At 41.9% G+C, this 24,256-nt stretch overlaps 1 protein-coding gene across 1 annotated transcript in view; it reads left to right on the top strand.

Annotated features, from left to right (window-relative positions):
- Positions 1–12,767: 12,767 nt before the first annotated feature.
- The window catches only part of LOC105553314 (ubiquitin-conjugating enzyme E2 Q2-like), a 29,770-nt gene continuing 18,281 nt past the window's right edge, over positions 12,768–24,256 (top strand). Inside the window, 4 exon segments of the mRNA XM_011999351.1 lie at positions 12,768–12,773; positions 14,629–15,085; positions 15,887–16,036; positions 16,039–16,076. Of these exon segments, the coding sequence (XP_011854741.1) occupies positions 12,768–12,773; positions 14,629–15,085; positions 15,887–16,036; positions 16,039–16,076 (651 nt within the window).

The raw sequence follows: 24,256 nt of genomic DNA, 5'->3' as shown, positions 1-24,256 counted from the left end.
ATTGTGTGTGTTCCCTTTTTGCCCATTCTTTATTTTGTGGTGTGAGTGTGGTATTTTGTCTCAAGGAAGCATGGGTCAGGCACAAAGTAAACCCACCCCACTAGGAACTATATTGAAAAATTTCAAGAAAGGATTTAAGGGAGATTATGGTGTTACTATGACACCAGGAAAATTTAGAACTTTTTGTGAAATAGACTGGCCAGCATTAGACATGGGTTGGCCATCAGAAGGAAGCCTGGACAGGTCCCTTGTTTCAAAGGTATAGCACAAGGTAACCTGTAAGCCAGGAAGCCAGATCAGTTCCCATACATAGACACGCGGTTACAGCTGCTTTTAGATGCCCCCAACAGTGGTTGAGAGATCAGCAGCATAAGCAGCTGGAAGAGGCAAAGAAAGACCAGCAGAGAGAGAGAGAGAGAGAGAGAGAGAGAGAGAGGAAAGAGACAGAGTGGAAAAGAGGTAAAGAGAGAGAGTAAGAGACAGAGAGACAAAGAGGGAGTCAAGGAGAGAGAGGGGGAGAAAGAGAGAGAGGCATAGAGAGAGGAAGAGACAGAGGCAAAAGGAAAGTCAGAGACAGAGACAGAAAGTCAAAGAGAGAAAGAAAGAGAGAAAGAGAGAGATATACAAGTAGTTAAAAAAAAAGTGTACCCTATTCCTTTAAAAGTCAAGGTAAATTTAAAACCTATAATTGATAATTAAAGGTATTCTCTGTTACCCTATAACACTCCAATACCACTTTGTTGTCAGTGTAAATAAGGGCATACCCTGAAAGCACTGAGGCCACTGATAACCCATAGCCTTCCTGTCAAAAAATCCTTAACCCAGTATCCTGCAGATGGCCCAAATGCATTCAATGTGTAGCAGCAACTGCTTTGCTAACAGAAGAAAGTAGAAAAATAAGTTTTAGAGGAAACCTCACTGTGAGCACACCTCACCAGTTCAGAAGAAACCTAAGTTAAAAAAAAAAAAAAGGCAAAAATGTAGCTTACTAACTTAAAAATCTTAAAGTATAGGGCTACTCTGTTAAAAAAACAAAACAAACAAACAAAAAACATGATTTAACATTGACCACTGAAAATTCCCTTAACCCCACAGGTTTCCTAACAGGGGATCTAAATCTTAATTACCATACAAAGGTCCAACCAGACCTAGGAGGAACTCCCTTCAACACAGGATGAGAGATGGTTCCTCCTGGGTAATTGCAGGAAAAAAAAAAAAGCCATCTATACAAATTCTAAGTTAGTTTGGACTAAACAAAGTCTTATTAATAGTAAAGGAAAACTGAAATCCCAAACTTACAAGACTTTCAACAAAGGTAAAGTTTGCTAAAAGTTAACAGTGTAACATGTATTATAGTAACTTCTAATCTTGTGGCCTTAGACAGTCTAGTCCACAGACATAAAGGAAGTTCACTTTGGAAAAGAGTGGGTATCATCTTTGAAAAAAAAAAAAAGGAAAAAAAAGGGCGCAGAATTTATGTAGAAAGAATATTATATGGTAAATTCTTGTCCTGAAATAAATTAACTGGTTTTTTAAAGAAAGAAATGTTTATAGTAAGTCAGAAAGTTCAGACATGTCAAAGAATTGTCTGCAAAAGTCATGAAAAAAGAATTTATGCAAGAAATGTTGTATAATTTAAAAGTAATTAGGCCTCCTGAATGCAAAACTATTGAAAAAACAGTTTATGTGCAAGATGTTTAAGGAAAGTAAAATATACTTCTGGTAAAAGGATTATAAGGAGGCATAAGAATGTGGATTTTACCTACATTAAAAGGTTAAAAAATTTTTTGTTTTGAAGGTCTAGGTATGTTTTAAAATGTTAGTGGCAAAGAAAATTCTGTGTGTAAACATATTAGCTAAAGTTAAAGGGGCATCATCCAGTTTTTCTGTGAGCTGGACCTTAAAGTAAAAACACAACGGGTTTTTCTTAAGGCACTAACCTGTTCTTTAACAAAAATTATAAAAGGTTAAAAAGAGTCTATAAAAATCTTACCTTATGGTCAGACATTAAAAATTGAATAAATATGTCTACTAAGTTTTATTAAAATTAAGTTTAACATTAATAACACACTAATATAAAGGTGAAATTTAGCTCATCAGGTATAAAAATCATACAGAAAGCATTGCCAAATATAAATGGTATTTGGCTTTCTCTGCTCTAAAAACTAACAAAAATAAGTACTAAGCAAAATTCCTCAGTAAGAAGGCACCAAGGACTATAAAGTCCACTGCTGATGCCCCCACATTTAAAACAAAAGGTCAATTTCTTAAAAATTATATACTTGGTTTATCTTCCACTTTCCTTTCCCTCAAAACTAAAAGTCTTTTAGGACATATACCACATCTAAAATTTCCGGTAAACCAGCACCAGCCTGAAGATCATGTTCTCATCAAAGGGTGGAAAGAAGGACAACTCAAGCCAGCCTGGGAAGGACCCTACCTTGTGCTCCTAACCACCGAGACTGCTGTTCATACAGAAAAGGGATGGACTCATCACACCTGAGTCAAGAAAGCACCACTCCCTCTAGAGTCGTGGGCCATAGCTCCAGGGGAAAACCCTACCAAACTAAAGCTAAGAAAAATTTAACTCTTTTATTTATTCTATTACTCTTTCCTCTTTCCTTGCTCTATTGCTGACCATGTAGTTATTAACATAACCAAGTCAATTTCACCCCAAACTATTGCATTTAATGCTTGCCTTGTTATAACCTCTGGGGACTGGCCAAGTCAAAGACAGCTCTCTAATTCAGAAAAGTACTTCTGTCCCTCCTGACTCTCCTCAGACTAGGCATTAGTAAATTAGGACCATTTAATCTGAGGACATTTTGATAAAGACCCCAGTGTCAGCCAGGAGTCTTGCCCACCCCCAAAGTAGAGCTTTTATTCTGCAGTTGGTCCAATGTTCTGTGACCACTAAAGAGCAAGGATGGACTGCCCCAACTGGTTTTTGTAATTTCCTAAAACCATACGTTCATTTTACTAGAGTATCATAGTTGTTAAAGACTTAAAACAAACCTTGACAATTAAGACAGGATATCAAGATGTAAATGCCTGGTTGGAATGGATCAAATATTCCTTCCGCATGTTAAATGAAAGCAATTGTTATGCTTGTGTGCGTGGCAGCCCAGAGACCCAGATTATCCCCTTTCCACTAAGGTGGTCCTTCAGTCGACCAGGCATGGACTGCATGGTAGCTCTTTTCCAGGATTCTACAGCCTGGAGTAATAAGTTGTGCTAATCTCCCTCTCTACTATATCCCAAAGTATGACACCCTGCGGGTCAGCCCCTGAGGGCCATCCAGCTCCTGTCTCCCAACACTAAGTTCACTTCATGTCTGTCAAGACAGGAAGGAAATTTAGTGTTTCTTGGAGACCTGAAGGGATGCAGTGAGCTTAAGAATTTTCAAGAGCTTACCAATAAGTCAGCCCTTGTTCATCCCTGAGCGGATGTGTGGTGGTATTGTGGTGGACCTTTACTGGACACTGCCAACCAAATAATTGGAATGGCACTTGTGCTTTAGTCCAATTGGCTATCCCTTTCACCCCGGCATTTCATCAACCAGAGGGAGGGCAGGTATTAGAAGAAGGATGGATCTGGTTATTGGATGGAAGAATAGCTGTGTCACAACTGCTAGGAGCTGCAGTCATACTGGCTGTGCATGAGACCACCCACCTAGGCCAAGAGTCACTTGAAAAATTAAGCTGGTACTTCTACATCTTGTGTCTGTCAGCCCTTGCCAAAACAGTGGCACAGCAGTGTGTCATCTCCCAGCAGCACAATGCTAGGCAAGGTCCAACTGTCCTGCCTGGCATACAGGCTTATATAACAGCCCCCTTTAAAGATCTCCAAGTAGACTTCACCCAGATGCCCAAACATGGAGATCTCATCCCTAGATTTGGACAGCCCTTATGAATTGGTTCAGACAATGGGCTGATGTTTGTGGCTGACTTGTTACAGAGGACAGCAAAGGTGATCAGGTGTACATCAAAGATTAGAACATAGCCCCCTTGCAGCCACAATGAAAAGGACCCCAGACCATTGTCTTGACCACTCCCACAGCTGTAAAAGTAAAAGGAATCCCAGCCTGGATCCACCACAGCTGCGTGAAACCCACAGCACCTGAGACCTAGGAGGTGAGACCAAGCCCAAACAATCTCTGCAAAGTGACTCTGAAGAAGATGATAAGCCCTGCTCCAGTCACACCCAGAAGCTGACTGGTCCATGCATGGCCAAAGCACGAGGATACTCACCATGGGACTTATTTTCCTTAAATTTTGGACTTGTACAGTAGGGACTTCAACTGACCTTCCTCAAACTAAGGACTGTTCCCAGTGTATACATCAGGTCACTAAGGTAGGGCAAAAAGTTAAAATTTTCTTTTTCTTCTACAGTTATTATAAATGTGCTGGAACTCTAAAAGGGACTTGTTTGTATAATGCCACCCAGTACAAGGTATGTAGCCCAGGAAATGACCAGCCTGATGTGTGTTATAACCCATCTGAGCCCCCCATGGTCACAGTTTTTAACATAAAATTAAAAACAGTCATCTGGTGGGGTCTAGGCCATAGTAAAAAGAATCCATTTAGTAAATTCTCAAAGTTGCAAACTGTGTGGACCTACCCAGAGTCCCACCAGGACTGGACAGCCCCCACTGGATTATACTGAATATGCAGGCATAGAGTTTATGCCAAATTACCCTACCAGTGGGCAGGTAGTTGTGTTACTGGCACTATTAAACCATCCTTCTTCCTACTGCCCATAAAAACAGGTGAACTCCTGGGCTTCCCTATCTATGCTTCCTGCAAACAAACACAAACAAACAAACAAACAAACAAACAAACAAACAAAGCTATAGGTAATCGGAAAGACGATAAATGGTCCCCTAAAAAAATCATACAATACTGTGAGCCTGCTACTTGGGCACAAGACAGCTCGAGGGGACACCAGACCCCCATTTACATGCTCAACCAAATCATACAGTTACAAGTTGTCTTAGAGGCTGGGTGCAGTGGCTCACACCTGTAATCCCAGCACTTTGGGAGGCTGAGACAGGTGGATCACAAGGTCAGGAGATTGAGACCATTCTGGCTGACACCATGAAACCCTGTCTCTACTAAAAACACAAAAAAATAGCCAGGTGTGGTGGTGGGCACCTGTGGTACCAGCTACTTAGGAGGCTGAGGCAGGAGAATGGCATGAACCCAGGAGGTAGAGGTTGCAGTGAACTGAGATGTGCCAGTGCACTCCAGCCTGGGTGACAGAGCGAGACTCCATCTCAAAAAAAAAAAAAAAAAGAAAAAAAAAAGAAAAAAAAAAGACAAAAGAAAAAAGAAAAAAAGAGAAATAATCACTAATAAAACCGGCAGAACCTTGACTATTCTGGCCTGCCAAGAAACTAAGATGAGAAATGCTATCTATCAAAATAGATTGGCTCTCAACTACTTGCTAGCACTGAGGGAGGGGTCTGTAGGAAATTCAACCTTACCAATTCCTGTCTACACATAGATGTTCAAGGGCAAGTAGTTGAAGACATAAAGATATGACAACATTGGTACCTGTGCCCATGCAAGTGTGACATGGATTTAATCCTGGGGCCATGTTTAGAAAATGATTTCTGGTGCTAGGAGGATTTAAAACTCTTATAATAGAAATTATAATAGTAATAGGAACCTGCTTACTACTCCCTTGTTTGCTACCTGTACTCCTTCAAATGATAAAAACCTTCATCACTACTTTAGTTCACCAAAATGCTTCAGCAAAAGTGTACTATACAAATCACTATCGATTTGTCCTACTAGAAGACATAGGTAGTGAGGATAAAAGTGAGAACTCTCACTAATGAGTGAAGTTCTCAAAGAGGGGAATAAGGGAGGAGACCACCTCTCATATTGTCTTATGCCCAATTTCTGCCTCCAAAGAAAGAAGAAGTGAAAACTAAAAGGCAGAAATGAAATCCACAGGCAGATAGCCCAGCATGTGCCCTGGGCCTGATAGTTAAAAATCAATCCCTCACCAAACTGCTTGTGTTATCTATAGATTCCAGACATTGTATGGAAAAGCATTGTGAAAATCCCTGTCCTGTTCTGTTCCATTCCAATTACTGGTGCATGCAGTCCCTGGTCATGTACCCCTTGCTTGCTCAATCAATTATGACCCTCTCACGCAGACACCCTTAGAGTTGTAAACCCTTAAAACGGACAGGCAGTGCTCGCTTGGGCAGCTCAGCTTTTGAGATGCAAGTCTGCTGAAGCTCCCAGCTGAATAAAGCTCCTTCCTTCTTTAACCCAGTGCCTGAGGAGTTTTGTCTGTGGCTCGTCCAGCTACAATATGTCATGAACCAACCTCAAAAACATTAGCTAAGTAAAAAAGCCAGACACAAGACCACATGCTGTATAATTCCATTGACTTGAAATGTCCAAAAAAGGCAAATTTATAGAGACAGAAATGGGCTGATTTACCTCAAGAGGCAGGGATTCAAGCTCTCTAGACTACATGTGATACATACATGAGAAAAAATAAGGAAAAGAAAAGAAATTTAAATATAAATAAATGAAAATAATATGTCTCCCTGATTATAAAGAAAATCATATTCTTTTTGTAATAATTTGGAAGACAAATATGAAGAAAAGTCTCTAATTTTGCCACTCAAAACATTCTGGTTTGTTGCTTTTTATACTTTTTCATGCATATAAACATTTTAAAAAGTAGAATTGTTATATAGTCTTTTGTCACTATCTTTTGTCACTATGGCAGCAAATCTATCTTTGGCATCATTTTTAATAGATTGATGTATATTAACTTAATCATTGCCACCCCAGAAGTAAATTTTCTTACATATATTTTTTAATGGATTAGAGCAAGCATTTTTGGAATGAATTCAAAGAAGTAGAATTTCTGGAGGAAAATAACATAAAACAGTTTTAGGGTTTTTAATAGAAATTTTAAAATTATCCTGCAGAAAAATTGGTTCAGTTTATACTCCCAATAACAGTGGCAGAGCTGCAGTTTCCCCCTTCCATTTGTCCTCTTTGCTGGTCTGTAAGCAGAAAATCTCACTGTTTTCATTACATTTATTTGGTTTCTAATGCTTTTGAATCTTTTTTTTTTTTTTTTTTTTTTTTTGAGATGGAGTCTTGCTCTGTTATCCAGGCTGGAGTGCAGTGACATGATCTCAGATCACTGCAACGTCTGCCTCCTGGGTTCAAGCTATTCTCCTGTCTCAGCCTCTCGAGCAGCTAGGATTACAGGTATCCACCACCATGCCTGGCTAATATTTGTATTTTTAGTGGAGACAGGGTTTCACCATGTTGGCCAGGCTGGTCTCACATTCCTGACCACAGGTGATCCTCCTGCCTTGGCCTCCCAAAGTTTTGGGATTATAGGCATGAGCCACTGTACCCAGCCTGCACAGCTAACTTGTAATGAGACCACTTTAGACAAGTTACTGTCTCTGAGCCTCCATGTTCTCATCCATGAAATGGGTTTAATCACCCAGATTTGTTGAGATAACTAAAAGAGAGAATATCTGCAATGCAACAGCACCATGCTAACACAGTTGACTCATCAGTTTCAGTGCTGGTCTGTCCTCTCTCACCTCTGATTGCGAGGCCCCTTGCTGTTCTTTTGCCACCAGCAGCAGTGTGTTCCCCCAGGAGGCTGCCATCAGTTGCAGGTTTCTTTGCTCTGTTTGGTACATCCCTTTCCCAGGCACTCAAGCAAGGGCCACTCGTTATGATACAGAGCTCTGACTTTAAGCTTTGAGTCCCCAGGTGTGACTTATGGCCAGTTCTTGTCTGATCTGTGCCCCACTTTCTCATGTCCAAAATGAGAAGACAGCCAGTTCTCTCCAATGCCTTTCCTATGGCTTTAAGAGGAGGTATGTACCTCTCACTTGGAGGAGGGACTGGCAAAACCACTTGAATTTTAATTTGAACCGAGGCATCTTGGCAGAGGTTGTAAAATGTCCTCTCATGGTTCAAAGAAGAGGATAATGCCCTGCCTGCTCCTGGTATCCCTTTCAGAGGATAAAGGCCTTTCCATTATTTTGTGGCACTAAAGATCCTGAGCTGCTGCCTGCCTTTTCCCAGCTTCGTAAAAGCATCTTAATTAAGGCCAATTTCAGAAGGCACTAGATGGTCTTCAGTTTTGTTTCCACAGCTATTTCACATGGATCACAGCCAATTACCTGCTTTTGCAATTTGGTCTCCATTTCATTTATCTAACAATTTGGAGTTTGTAGGTTTTCTCGGAGAAAGAAATCTTCAGTCATTTGTGTATGCAGGTGGAGTGGTGGTTTTGGAGGGGGAATCATTTCAGGCAATGAAGCAGAATCTGCTCCATGTCAACAATGCAACCATGGAGGGGAGCTCAGTGGCCAGCATAAAATGAGTTATGGCCACCCCAAAGCTGGCAGTGCTGTAGTTTGCTTGTAAAGCACTTTGGGGAGATGCAAGAGGAGGTTCACAGAAGATAAGGAGGATGCGCTCTCCTCTGTGGAAGCCGTCACCACCAGTGTGAGTAGCAGCTGAAAGGACAGAGAGGAAGAGAGAGGCCTACAATCCCAGAATGAAAAACATCCATGAGTGGAGCTGCATATTGTGAGTTGGATTCAGCTCATTGAATCAGCAGAGCCTGGGATTCCTGTGATGACAAGAGTGCCTGGTTTATATCAGAGACACAAAGGAAGGGACGCCTCAAAGGTAATGAGAAAGGCACTGGACTGGAGCTCAGAAAATGTGAATGAGTTTTGTCTCCTGTGTGACTTTGCATAATTCACCTCCTTACTGTGTTTCTCCATCTGTACAAGCAGACAGTTGGACTAGATTAAGGGATGCCAAATAGGATTCAAATCATGGACTGGGACCAAGTGGCTGCTTGGAAATCTGTGTAGAAAGGATTCTGAGGTAGACCAGGCTTGTGAGGGAAACATCCTGCTATTGATTAGCAATGTCTGCCATGAGCATGGGTTTGGGGACTAGAGGCAAGTGTGCCAAGAATTTGCTATCTCTGGACAAGATAATCTCTATAGTTACTTTCAGCTCTAAAACATATTTTGTGACCCCATGACATAAACAGACCTGAACAAAACCTTGTTAAATCAACATCTGATAACAAATCTGAACCAGAATAAGTCAATTATCACATTATGGATCAATCATATTAAAAATTAGAAATTTTGAGCTGCCAACTTGCAACCAAATTGTCACTTGTATTATTTAATAAATTAGTATTTTGTTGAATTTTTTTTAAAAAAATCATAGCTTTCTGAAGGGACAAGCTTCTCTTTGTTTCTCTTGGGTGGAGAAATATGACTAAATGTGACTAAAATTGCCAGATGGGAATCTTCCTGGTTCAGTTTTCTATGTGTACCTTCTATCTGCAGTAATTTAAAGAAGGGTTCTTTAAGTCAGGACTTCATGAAAATGACAAAAGGAAAATGTCAGGAGAGATGTTTACATCCTTACTGTAAATTTTAAAACAGTTTATCATTTCCTACAGGTAATTTTGAGGTTGAATATCTTTCCCTTCAGGTGTAGATAATTGGATCGATCTTATCCCTGGTTCATGACACACTCTCCCATTGGTAAAATGCAGGAGCATTTTAATATGTCTGTTTATTTTAAAAATACAATAAGCACTATTTTTAAAGGAAACTCACTATGCAAAATTAGTTAGGACCTTGACAACTTGCAGCTGGTGACACACCACTGTCCCATATTCCCAACTCCCTATTACTTCCCCCTACCACAGGGAATCAGTTTCCTGAATCTCATATTCTTAGTTCCCTTAAGTTCCTTTTTTCTTTTCAAAATCATGGTAAAATACACATGGCATGCAATTTCCCATCACTACCTCTGTTAAGTGTGCAGTTCAGTACTAAGTGTATTCACACTTCTGTGATTTGTCTCCAAGAACTCTTTTCTTTTCTTTCTTTTTTTCTTTTTTTTTTTTGAGGCGGAGTCTAGCTCTGTCACCCAGGCTGGAGTGCAGTGGCCAGATCTCAGCTCACTGCAAGCTCCGCCTCCCGGGTTTACGCCATTCTCCTGCCTCAGCCTCCCAAGTAGCTGGGACTACAGGTGCCCGCCACTTCGCCCGGCTAGTTTTTTGTATTTTTTAGTAGAGACGGGGTTTCACTGTGTTAACCAGGATGGTCTCGATCTCCTGACCTCGTGATCCACCTGTCTCGGCCTCCCAAAGTGCTGGGATTACAGGCTTGAGCCACCGCTCCCAGCCTCCAAGAACTCTTTCCATAACTCAAACTCTACACCCATTTATAACTCCCTGTTTTCCCCTCCTTCCAAGATGCTGGCAACCACCATTTTACTTTCTATTTCTGAGTTTGACTACTCTAAATACCTCCTGCAAGCAGAATCATACAGTATTTGTCTTGTTGCGCTGGTTTATTTCACTTAACATAATGTCTTCAAGGTTCACCCATGTTGTACCGTGTGTCTTTTGGCTATTGTGAATAATGCTGCCATGAAATGTGTGTACAGATGTCTCTCTTCCCCTAGAGATATAGTTTTTTATTTTATCTTTATACAATCTTCCCCTAGAGGTACAGTTTTTTATTTTATCTTTATATAATCCTAAAGTATATATACACATTATGTGTTTAAATTTTACTTATTTACTTTTTTTTTTCTTTAGAGACAAGGTCTCATTCTGTTGCCCAGGTTGGAGTGCAGTGGTGCAGTCATGGCTCACTGTAACCTTGAGCACCTAGACTCAAGAGATTCTCCCACCTCAGCCTCATGAGTAGCTGGGACTAAATGCCTGCACCACCATACCCAGTTAATTTTTCTAGCTTTTGTAGAGACAGAGTTTTGCTGAGTCGCCTAGGCTGGTCTTGAATTCCTGGCCTCAAGCAATCCTCCTGCCTTGGCCTCCCAAAGTGCTGGGATTACAGGCATGAGCCAACATGCCCACATTTTCTTTTCCAAGTTATATAAAGTATGCTGTATGTATCCTTCTGGAACTTGCTTTTTTCACTTAATATTATATTGCTAAGATTCATCCTTATTGTTGTTTATAGCTGGCATTCATTCTTTTTGAATGCTTGTGACATCATCGGAAGATAGAGATCCTGAGATCTCCTAAGAACTGCTGCTGGGAGTATACACTGGTATGACCACTTCGGAAAACAGTTTGGCTCCATCTCATAAGGTTGAATATTCACACTCCTCCCAGCCCAGCAATTCTACTCTACATCCAAGAGAAATTCTTGCCTATATAAAACAGGGGATGTGGACAATGAATGTTTCTAACAGCTCTGTTCAAAATAGCAAAAACCTATTTCCCATCAACTGGAGAGTGAGTGACTAAATTGTGGTTTTTATTCTCTTTGATTTCCTGTAGTCTTATGATGCAAGTGGCTTTCCCATGGCTAGCTTGGGGAGGGAGATACTCTTGGCAATCGAGTCTGTGGTAGCAGTCCTGCTTAGCCCTAGGGCAACAGGTGCTGCCCAAAACAAGAGTAAATAGAATAAAGTGCCCCATTGAGGCAATGCCCTGGGTCCCTGGAGGTACAGGTTTTTACCTGTAGGAAATAGCCATCATACAAATCAGTCTTTTCAAATGCTTCTGTGACTGGGCTGAGTCGAAAGGACACTCTCTCCCAAAACATTACAAAGCTTATTGGGGCTACCATTTATCAAGCATTTATCATGTGCCTGATCATGTACTAGTGTACTAATTAAATGCATTATTTCATTTATTTATTTATTTATTTATTTATTTATTTATTTACTGACTCATTCATTTATTTGAGATAGGGTCTCTCTCTGTTGCCTGGGCTGGAATGCAGTGGTGCGATCATGGCTCACTGCAGCCTCAAACTCTTGGGCTGAAGTGGTCTCACCTCAGCCTCCCTAGTAGCTGGGACTACAGGCATAAACAATTAAGTCCAGCTAATTTTTTAAAATACATTTTTGGGCTGGGTGCGGTGGCTCATGCCTGTAATCCCAGCACTTTTGGAGGCTGAGGCGGGTGGATCATGAAGTCAGGATATCGAGATCATCCTGGCTAACATGGTGAAACCCTGTCTCTACTAAAAATGCAAAAAATTAGCCAGGTGTGGTGGCGGGCGCCTGTAGTCCCAGTTATTCCAGAGGCTGAGGCAGGAGAATGGCATGAACCTGAAAGGCAGAGCTTGCAGTGAGCTGAGATCATGCCACTGTACTCCATCCTGGGCAACAGAGTGAGACTCCATCTCAAAAAAAACCCAAAAAAAATTTTCCTAGAAATGAGGTCTGGCTTTGTTGCTCAGGCTAGTCTCAAACTCCTGGCCTCAAGCGATCCTCCCCCTTCAGCCTCATTATTTCATTTAATCTTCACCATCACCCTATAAGAGTGCCTGGGGGAAGGTGCTCCACACAGTAGCAATGTAGCAATCTCCACTCATAGTGACAGTAAGACTCAGTGTAGTCAAGCAACTTCTCAAAGGCCACACAGCTGGAGGGTGGCTGAGCCAGGATGAAGACCTGGACTCTAAAGCTGGTGTGCCAGTAAATGAGAAAAATCTTTTGAGTGTTCAGGGTAGCTTCCTCCCAAGAAATCTTTCTCCAAAGGTTCTAAAAACAATGACAGAGCCATCTTTCATAAAACAGACAAAACTAGCAGCCCCTTCATTTTAGAGTGGGGAGTAAAGGTCAGCTAAGCTCCAGGACATCCCATTTTAATCCTACATATTTATAAGGCAACTGCCAGCACAGCACACCAAACCTAAAGAACCCTGCATAGCTGTCTCTGTGGGGCAGGGCGTGTCCATGGATGTAAAGAGTTCCCAGTGTGTCCTATGGGCCAGTGGCATCACCCTCAGTCACATGTTAAAGGGCAGCTAGGCCTGGCCTGCTGGGCACCATCATGAGAATCTACTGAGCTTTCAACTAGTTTATCTGTTGTTTGCAGTGAAAGATGCCCTGACAAGAAGGAGTGTGGGTGGGAAAAGTTCTGATTTGAGGTCCCCTGATCCAGGCATGATCTCCTTCCCCAGTCGCAGGAATCAGGGGACTCCATCTGTAAACACAGGCTCAAGCCATGCCCCCCAGCTCCCTCTTTCAACCAGATGCCACCGTCTGCTTCTCTTCCATAGACAGCCTAGAGCTGCCAGCAGTCCCTTAGGATCTGTGCCCTCGGGCCTGGCTTAATTTTTTCCTCTCCAAAGAGCCATCTGTAGGGCCAGAGACGGGCAAAGCCTGACTCATCACTGGATGCCAGTTCCTTTGCCTGACTTTCAGTGATTCCTATCTTACCCTGGGGTTTTATGTTTCTTGTCTCAACACTATCATTTCTCATTCCTCCACAAGCTGAATTGCTCACTCCAGCCAATTGAAGTATGCTCTTCTTGACACAGTTAGCTCTAGGCACATGGCTGGTGCTAAAAAGAAAAAAAGAGCGTTATGTCAATTTCATTGATTAACAAAAGTGATGGCTCCACTGCAAAGTAAAGTTGATACTGCCTGGGCCTCTGAGTTCAACAGCGTTTTAGACAAATGGCTCTGAGCTAAAACATGAGCATACACACATATGGATCTGTCTCGACCTGATGAAATAATCTGGATACTTGGTTGTTATCCTTGAGCATTTTCCTGCCTCATTAATATATGTGTAGCCAGCACAATAATAATCATAGCTAATAAGGGCTAAAGCTGAGGACTTTCCTGAGCCAGGCAGTGACTTTAAAAACTTTAAAGTGGCTTTTAAAACTTTAACAGCTAAAGCTGAGGACTTTCCTGAGCCAGATAGTAGCTTTTCACATAGACTCTCATTGAATCATTTCTGTTTTTCAGATCAAGAAACTGAGACTTACTATCACATTTGGGATTAAGTTAAAAAAAAAAAAAGAGAAAGAAAGAAACTGAGGCTTAAAGCTGTCAAGTATTTCAAAGCCAGCAAGTGGCTCAATCGGAACTTGAACCCAGGCAGTCTAGCCCTGGGATCCTGTGCCCTTACCCAGTATCCAGTGTCGGCTACACAAAACTAATGAGTACATGTTTTCAACTATAGTTTAAGTGAGTGACATATTTTTCACTATATTTTATGTAGGTGACTTTCAGTTTGGGGGTATTCTACTTACACAATCTATTGAGCTGGATATTAACTGAGAACAAACAGAAACTAATGAACTCTGAAAAACATAAAACATGAGCCACATGATGTCACTGCAAACATGATGTCACTGCAAAAGACAAAACAGCACATAGCCTTCTTGTGAGTGTATTTTGCTTACAGTCCATGAGGACTGAACTCAGCCTGAACTCAGCAGTGCTGTTCCCTTGGGAGACAGACACATACATACACACACACACGCGTTAGTGGTTTTGTGCCCCCCACCCCGCACCCCCAACACACACACACGCACACACGAGTTGGTGGTTGTGCTGCCCGGAGCCTCCAGTCCGCCAGTGCCAGGAACGGACCAGATGGGTCCAGTAGTGCTGAGTCAAGGCTAGGAGGGGGCAGCCAGAAGCGCACTCATGCTCCAGACTCTTGCACCTGCGGAAATGGGTGGGCACTGGGAGCGCAGGGGTAAGGAGTGAGAGGGAAGGGGGTAAGGTGGGGGCAGCCCTTTCCCAGGCGGTAGAGGGGGCGGTGGTGCTGTTGCCCTTTTAAGCTGCGTCTTGACAGGAGCCGCGCCTCCTGTCGGTGGAGTCGGTTACAAGGGGAGCAGCCGCCCAGGCCGCCACACAGCTCCCCGCAGAAGCCTCGGTGCCCCTTACCATTTTCCAGCCATGCTCCGACTACAGTGGAGGCAGTGGGGAGAGGCAGAGCGGCCAGAGCTCCGCCGGGCTGTCCTGCCGGGTGGTCGTGGCCATGACAGGGGCTCCGGATCGGCTCACCTTCCGCGCCCCTCCCGCCGGAAATGAGGGTAAGATGTCCGTGTCAGGGTTCAAGGCCAAGCTGAAGTTGCTAGCCTCTATCTTCCACAAGAACCAGGAGCCGCCGCAGCTCACGCTCCACTGCAACGTCATGATGAGGCGCCCAGCCGCGGCCTCGCGGGTCAGGGCGAGGGCGGAGAGGAGGCTCCTGGAGTCCCGGGACAAAGGAGAGCCTGTCCCGGAGAGGCCCCGGTTCCCCGGGCTGGGCCAACACACCCCTTTCTCCTGCGACTGGCCTGGCCCAGATCGCGGGGACTGCGGGAGGCTTGGGTAGGAGGAGGCTGAGGGTGCGTCTCTCTGGCTCCTTGCGCGGGGCTGGCTTGGGGACTGCTGGCACCTCTCGCCCTGGTGGCCGCTTCCCGAGGTGGGAGCCCGCGTCTCCCGCAGCCCTTTCGGGGCCCATGGTCGCCCTCAGTCAGCCGACCTGCTCCGGAACCGCGACCGGGCATGACAGGTTGGCTCCGGCTGTTGTTTGAGCCCAGGCGGGGAAGAGGAAAGGCCTTTAAGATTTTCGGTTTTTTGGCCGGGCGCAGTGCTCATTCCTGTAATCCCAGCACTTTGGAAGGTTGAGGCAGGTGGATCACCTGAGGTCAGGAGTTCTAGACCAGCCAGGCCAACATGGTAAAACCCTGTCTCTACTAAAAATACAAAAATTAACCGGCATGATGGGAAGCGCTTGTTGAGCTGGTGTCTCACTCTGTCGCCCAGGCTGCAGTGCAGTGGGGCGATCTTGGCTTACTGCAGCCTCTGTCCCTTGAGAGTCCATGGCTTCAAGCGATTCTGCTGCCTCAGCCTCCCGAGTAGCTGGGATTACAGGCGCCCGCCACCACGCCTGGCTAACTTTTGTGTTGTTTAGTAGAGACAGGGTTTCACCATGTTGGCCAGGCTGGTCTCGAACTCCTGACCTCAAATGACCCACCTCTGCCCCCCAAAGTTCTGGGATTACAGGCCTGAGCCACCGCGCCCGGACCCCAAAGGCCCTTAAGTTTAAAGGCCTCATTCCTCAGTCAGGTTTTCCTTGTTCTCTCGTGTTCAGCCAATCGTTTTTAAGTTTGTGTTTAAGGAGAAACTAACAATGAAAACGGACTTGTTGAGGGAGAAAAAGTTGGAATGCAGCCTCTGGTGCTGTTTGAGCGTTCCCTGTCCCCGGGCCGCCGCTATGTTCTGGAAAGGCGCATTGTACCGTGGATGCGGCAGGTTAACAGTCCTGTACAGGCGCTCTGCCCGCTTTTCCTTTCAGGCTTCTGTATCAGCTATTTTTCCCCTGTAGAATGTGCCCCTGACAGCCACCCACTAACTCTACCCAATTTGTCTTTACATGTCTGACCACCAAGGCTCTTCTGGGTCATATTTTGTTCATGCTGATATGTCACCTTCCTCCCCTCTTTAGTCCTTACTATTTTTGCTTTGGTCATGTTATGTATTCTGTATTCTGTAAGCCTTTTTACTTTTTATAAAATGGTGACAGGGGAGAATATTTTATAATTATACTTTGTGCTTTTCATCTTCCACTGAATAAATGCTTGGTAAATATTTGTTTTATTAAGTGTGTGATCCTATTGTCACTATATTGTGCTTGAACAAAAATCTTAACTGTCTTGTAAGTTAACTGCTAAGAATTTGTCAAAAGTGCAGAGATAACATCAAGAACTCATCATGGATAGTACAAAAAGGTCTCTAAGGGCTTGATGGAAGTCTGTAAATTGACTTCATATGAAAGAGAGTGTAAGAAGTGAAAATGTAAAGCATGACTGGAGAGCCAGAGCATCAAGCCAGCTGGCTTTATCAAGCCAGCATCCCTTTCCCCAGATCCTTTGTAACAGCGTTATGTAATCTTTTCTAGAAGATCGTTCTGAAAGATAATGCCAACTTGGAACCTAGGAAACCATCTAGTGGGTTTCTGCAGCTTAGGTGGTTCAAATCCTCATCAGCACCTTTGTTTTCTCTGCCTTATTTTGCTTACAATGATGTTCTCAGTAGCTATAATTGCTGTCTGTTTTTGAATACTTAAGCATTTTTTTTTAGATGACAGGGATATATGTGCATTTTTATTTTATCAAGAGATAGAATTTTTACTCTGCTTTTGTGGGCCCTGGGTTAGCTTATTGGTTGTTTAGTTGTAAAATGATTAGGGAAAACCGTGTGTGTGTGTGTGTGTGTGTGTGTGTGTGTGTGTGTGTGTGTATTTTAAGTTTCTTTTGTTGTCAGAGGACTTAGAATTTTATTTTATATGGTAATTCTGACAATTTACTTTATTCTCCACCCCACATTTATTGAACAACAAAGTATGAAAGTAATGTGTCCCATAACCAGCCTTCAGAAGAATTACAGCTGCTGTACATCTGAAATTCTTTTTTTTTTTTTTTAATTTTGAGATGGAGTCTCACTCTATCACCCAGGCTGCAGTGCGGTGGTGCGATCTCGGCTCACTGGAACCTCTGCTGCCCAGGTTTAAGCAATTCTCCTGCCTCAGCCTCCCGAGTAGCTGGGATTACAGGCACCTGCCACCGCACCCAGCTAATTTTTGTAGTTTTAGTAGAGACCCCATGTTGGCCAGGCTGGTCTTGAACTCCTGACTTCGTGATCTGCCTGCCTTGGCCTCCTAAGGTGCTGGGGTTACAGGCGTGAGCTACCGAGCCCGACTGAACTTTCAAGAAGAAGTTTGTGCTTCAGTTTTCAAAACATTATGATATCAAATGATAGCTGTGCCGCACATTTGGAAAGATACAGAAACTGAACATACTGGCAGGCAGTTTTGCCTACTGGTGCTTGAGATAGAGCCACACCTTGGTCTCAGTGGATTTGTGGAGAAAAATAGATACAGAAAGTTATTTCTAAATAAGACCAAAAAATTCTTTTCTTAAGCAGTGACAGGTAAAGTAGGTTGTCTTGGCTAACCTTGAATTGTGTTGCCCTTGATTGAGACAGTTGTATGGTGGGGATGGTAGTGGTGATAACCTGTTTGAAATTTGTCTGCTTATAGTAACCTTTGTGGTAACTGTCACAGACAACTTCATCCTCACAGGCCTTAAAATTACTATAAAACTAATAGAATGGAGGAGAAACAAAGTACCTGAATAATTAGATGTGTAGATAATTGTTCTGTGTTTTCATAACCGGTGAAAAAGAACAGTGTTAGAATCACTTAAACACTCCATGTAAGGAACACTGCCTGAATTTATATTGCGATTTTTTGAGCATCATTCACTGTTTAAAAACAGGCATATTGTAGGTCATATTTTAAAGACAAATAGAAAACTTATCTTTTCAAGATGGATATAAAGTTTAACCTTATCAAAATTACAAAATGTAAAGCATATTATTGAAAAATATTAATGCATAGGTTTAAATATTAGTCATCATTTTAGATGTCTTTCTTAAATATTAAACTGAACAAACATTGAACATGTTTGTGCTCAAGGTTAAATTTCCTGGGTGATGGATATTTTATAATATGGATAACAAAAACTTCTTATTTTAAGAAGTTTAGAAAATTTTTAGGCAAAACTAGAAAATCATACCGATAGTTCTACCACTCAGAATGTGCCACCATGAGAATTTTGTATTTTTCCAGTCCTCTGCTCATCTCTTTTCTCCTGTGCTTGTATGTGTTCCCTCTCCCTTACAAAATCAGATTTTGTTTTTGTAATCTGCTTTTTCACTCAACAATATTGTAGATCCATGTCAGAAGTTACTCCTCTACAGTGCCTTCAGTTATTGTGTGCTTTGTGTTGGATGACTGTACCGTCTAGTCATTGTGTTTCCTGGTACTGAATACATAGGGGTGAGAGTGTGTGTGTGTGTGTGTGTGTGTTTTCTACCTTAACTAATGTTTGGACATCCATAGGTAGAGCTAAATCCTTGAAACCTTCCAAGTGGGGCTTTCAGTTCTCATTGCTGAATTGGTTTCTAGACATGGAGTAAATTATATTGTATGGAAAATTTGTTTTTTGAGATAAAGTCTCGCTCTTGTCACTCAGGCTGGAGTGCAGTGGCATGATCTTGGCTCACTATAACCACTGCCTCCCAGATTCAAGTGATTCTTCTGCCTCAGCCTCCCGAGTAGCAGGGATTACAGGAGTCTGCCACCATGCCTGGCTAATTTTTGTATTTTTAGTAGAGATGGGGTTTCACCATGTTGGCCGGGCTGGTCTGGAGCTCCTGACCTTGGGTGATCCACTCACCTTGGCCTCCCAAAGTGCTGGGATTACAGGCATGGGCCACCACACCTGGCCTTTTTTTCTTCTAGGTACCAGCTTTTACTTATCAGATTGGTAAAAATACTAGAAAGTGTGCAATGAAATGGGCATTCTCACAGTCGTGGCAGAAAGTATAATTATCTTTGACTTTCCAGAAAGCAGTTTGGCTTTCTAGAAACTTGCCTAACCTCTTCCCATTTAGGCAAGATGAATTCTGACTACCCCAAGGTGGCCCATCTTGTCCCTGTGGTTCCATATCTCCCAGAAAGAGAGGTCTAGTCTCAGGGAAAACTCAGATTTGCTTGGCTTAGCCCACCTGACAGCTAATCACTGGAAATGGGGTGGGCTGGTAGACTCCTTTGGTCAGGTTTTGTGTCAAGAGAAGGATGTGGAAAGACGGGAGAGAGGTAGCAAAACTGGCCTCAATTGAACTAAATAAGTTAATGTAGAATGGCAAAGGAATGTTTTTCCAAGGAAGAAATTCAAGGGAAAGAAGAAAGTGGAGGGGAAGACAGCAGTTCTCTCAAAGTTTTGGGGTCAGGATTCCTTTACACTCTTAAAAATATATTGAGGGCCCAAGGAGCTTTTGTGTATGTAGGTGATATCTACTGGTATTTATCACTAGAAATTAAATAAGAAATATTCAAAATATTCTTTAAAGGTTCACCAAATATTGTTATAAATGCTTTTATGAAAAGAAAATTTCTAAACCCAAAGTAGTACAATCTTAATCTTTTGCAAATTTCTTTGGTGTTTGGTATGTCATTTGTGTCTGCATTCAATTTATTGTGTGATATTTGCTTGAAAAAAATTTGAACAAAGGCCAGTGTCATACAGATAGCCATTTTAGATCATTGTGGATATTTCTCTTTCTTTTTCTTTTTTTTGAGATGGGGTTTTGCTCTGTTGCCCAGGCTGGAATGCAGTGGTATGGTCATGGATCACTGGAGCCTCAGTCTCTGGGGACTCAGGTGATCCTCCCACCTTAGCCTCCACAGTAGTTGGGACTACAGGTGTGTACTACCACACCTAGCTATTTTTTTGTATTTTTTGTAGAGACAGGGTTTTGCCATGTTGCCTTGACTTCTTTTTTGATACTCCATCAAAACTTGATTTTTCTTGAACTTTGGATTTTTTACCCTTGCATGATATTATAACATCATGCATTGGTCGCTTCAAAAATAATCATTCACTGAGATATTCTATATGTTGATACACTTGATTATATGGTATCAAAATTCATTCATCAATATCACCATCAGTCTCATCAGAATACTTTTGGAAAGCGATGGTAGACATAAGTTTTCTAAAATTCTAATTTTTTGTTCAAAAGCTTGAGTTTTATTATTAGCAATTTTATTGTTGAATTTTATTATGGCCTGTCTGTTGTTTTCCTTGAAATAACAGAATCTCCTTTTTTGAGAAAATGTCTCCAAAACCCAAGCTGAAATAACATTTTTTGTCAGTCATCCTTTGAAGTAAAAATGATATTCCATTTAAGTGGTTAATTCACTTCATGACTTGATCACCCAAGGGTTTTTTCTCAGGTAGTCTGTACGAATGCTCATGTGTACTTCCCGTTTCATCACATAAAATATTAAAAAGATATATTCAAGGATTAAGATGTAAAATTTTCACTGCTTCATCATAGACATTCTTTTTATTTTTGAGACAGGGTCTTGTTCTGTCACCCAGGCTGAAGTGCAGTAACATGATCACAGCTCACTGTAGCCTCAATCTTCTGGGCTTAATCAATCCTCCTGCCTCAGCCTGCCAAGTAGCTGGGACTAGAAGCATGCAACCACAATGTCCACCTAATTTTTGTATTTTTAGTAGAGATGGGGTTTCACCATGTTGGTCAGGCTGGTCTCAAACTCTTGACCTCAGGTGATCTGCCCGTCTTGGCCTCCCAAAGTGCTGGGATTACAGGCGTGAGTCACTGTGCCCGGCCCACCGTTCCTTTTTAAATCTTTAAACATTTCCTGTGCATAGTAGTCATACCATGACTACTAGTAGTTTGGTGTTACTTCCTTTATTTGTGCTAAAGTACCAGCATTTTAACCCACCATTGTATCTGTACCCTTACAGCAAATGTCACCATGTTAGTATTCCTGTCAAAATAGTTTGGACCTGGGGGTCTGAGGGCCACACTTTGGGAACCATTGAAATAGGTACTTAAACCTACGATATGTCATATCTTTTAATCTACAAGATTTTTAAAAACTTGATTTCAGTTAATGTTTTTGTAGTTTCTAAAATATGATTTTGATGGGTTTCAGTCCAGAGCAACAACATGTATTTCATTTTGCTTATGCTCAAGTTTACTAGACAAATACTAACCTAATAGAATGAGGTCCTAAATCTAGTTGCAGTTTCTTTAGCCAAAAAAACAAAAAACAAAAAACAAAAAACAAAAAAACCCCAAAACTAAAAATGTAGAAATGGTTCATGTGGTGTATTCCCAATGTATGCTGAAGAATTTGAAGAAGAAAATGCAATAGTCCAAAAGTGGTGTTCTTTAAGAATAGGATTGGGCCAGGCATGGTGGTTCACACCTGTAATCCCAGCACTTTGGGAGGCCAAGGCAGGCTGATCACGAGATCAGGAGATCAAGACCACCTTGGCTAACACGGTGAAACCCCATCTCTACTAAAAACACAAAAAATTAGCCAGGTGTGGTGGCGGGCACCTATAGTCCTAGCTACTCCAGAGGTTGATGCAGGAGAATGGTGCAAAGCCGGGAGGCAGAGCTTGCAGTAAGCCAAGATTGTGCCACTGCATCCAGCCTGGGTGACAGAGCAAGACTCCATCTAAAAAAAAAAAAAAAAAGAGATTAATTCTAAGAGTTTATTTTAGCCTGCAAAGATATTTGGGACACTGTAAGAGAGGAATGAGAAGAATGAAAATAGTTGAAGAGATATGCTGCTAAAGATGTCCTCTTTCAATACAACTTGTTTTTCTTTTCTTTTCTTTATTTTTCTTTCTTTCTTTTTTTTTGAGATGAAGTCTTGCTCTGTCACTAGGCTGGAGTGCAGTGGCACATCTCAGCTCACTGAAACCTCTGCCTCCCAGGTGGAAGTGATTCACCTGCCTCAGCCTCCTGAGTAGCTGGGACTACAGGCACATGCCACCATGCCTGGCTAATTGTTTTTATTTTAGTGGAGATGGGGTTTCACCATGTTGGCCAGGATGGTCTCGACCTCCTGACCTTGTGATCCACCTGCCTCGGCCTCCCAAAGTGCCATGATTACAGGCATGAGCCTCCGTGACCAGCCAACTTGTTTTTCTGATTTTCCATGGTTTTCATCGTTTTCTGGTTTTCATGGTTTTCCATGACCTGAAACTAGTTCTTCTGAAGTGAATATATAATAACAATGGCTTTTCCCCAATTTGTAATAGAAAGCAGGACAACATAACAGAATAAATGTCTATTAGTGGGTGAGAGCACATAATACTTAGTTCATGTTTAGTTCATTAGCTTTTTAAAAAAATCACATGTAATTGTGTTCTGAAAATATATGTATAGTAATGGCATTTATTGGTATTACTTGGTTCGTGTGATTGATAGAATAAAATGTTAGAATTTTATGGTGTTTGAATTAGTTATCTATTGTTCTGTAACAAATTTAGTGGCTTAAAACAACAAACCTTATCTCACAGTTTCTGTGGGTCAGGATTCTGTGCAGTTTACCTTGGGTTCACTGGCTTGGCCTCTCACCAGGCAGTGGTGTTGGTGGCGGCTGTGATCATCCCAAGGCAGGATAGGGAGATAATCCATCTCCAAGCTCACGTTGGCAGGATTCATCTCAGAGGCTGTTGGACTGGGCCTCCATTTCTAGATGGCTATTGGTCGGAGGCCTTTTACAATACCTTGCCATGTGGGTCTCTCCATAGGGCACCTCATCACATGGCAACTGGCTTCCATCAGAGGGAGCAATGGAGAGAGCAGGAGAAGGGTGACCAAGGCAGGCATCATAGTCTCCTTGTAGCCTCACCTCAGAAGTGATGTTGTTACTTTTGCTGTATTCTCTTTGTTAGAAGTGAGTCACTAGGTCCAGGAGTGGGAATTTTACAAGGGTGTGAATGGCAGGAGGTGAGGGTGATCAGGGCCATTTAGAGGCTGCCTGCCAGTGTTGAAGAAAATTGTTGACTTCTATGAGCTGTAGCAGCAGACAGTGCTATGCAAGGAGAATGGCTGTCTCAGAAGTCCAGCTCCTCACATGGGTTTTAATGTGTTGCCTTTTCCCCCACACATTTTGTTTAAATCCATGGTCATCTTGCCATTTAGTGGTGTGGTTTAATTGCATATTTGGGTTAGTCTGTATGTAAATGTTTAACACAGGTGTCTCTGTGTTAAACAGGAATCCTGTTCATTTTCTTCACCGATATGGTTTGTGGACTCTGATGAGCCAAATCTGACATCAGTTCTGGAATGTCTAGAAAATACTAAGAACAACAATTCGGTGAGGAAAGAAGCCAAGCTATTTTCTCTTTTCCTCATAAATATTATATTTAGAAATTAAATGTTAAGAGATAATACGATAAAAAAAAAAACATGATTAAAGACTATAATCTTAGAGGAATTAAAGTCTGGGTATTTTAAGCCCTCCAAATCTTACTTACTATCTGGATTCTCTTTATTATTTCCCACATGTATAACCTCAGTTTAGATTAGGAATTCAGGATCTCTTTTTCCCTGAATTCGAAACATTAAGCCAAGCAAGCATTTTGAGTAGAGGCCACTAGCCAAGGTGGGAAGTAGAAAAAAGACCAAGGTGGAAGTGAAGGCAGAGATGGGGAGAATGACACCAGAACTAGTGGGAGGGAATTGCCTTTTCTTTCAAGGGTCTGTAAGTCTGCAGTAAAAGTCAAAGATATTCAAATAGAAAGTTTTGTTTTTGTTTTTAGTATATAAAGAAATATAACTTTCCATGTTGGAAAAATTTTAAAAACCTTTTAAAATCTAAAACTCATAAGCAACTTCATAATTCTCATAATTACTAAGAAAATTAGTAAAGTACAGAAAAGAAAAAAGAAAAAATTCAAGTCTCCCATAATTTCTCTACCTAGTATAACCACTATTGACAGTTGACATCATGGCCATTTTCTACCAGTATATATTTTTTCTTTGCTAGTAAAATACATAACCCTTATACATATGTTTCAATAGTTGAGGTC

This window comes from Mandrillus leucophaeus, unplaced genomic scaffold (genome assembly GCF_000951045.1).
Source record: "Mandrillus leucophaeus isolate KB7577 unplaced genomic scaffold, Mleu.le_1.0 Scaffold1164, whole genome shotgun sequence".
Classification (NCBI taxonomy): Eukaryota; Metazoa; Chordata; class Mammalia; order Primates; family Cercopithecidae; genus Mandrillus; species Mandrillus leucophaeus.
Note: the sequence above shows the minus strand (reverse complement) of the source record. Positions and strands in the feature narration are given on the sequence as shown.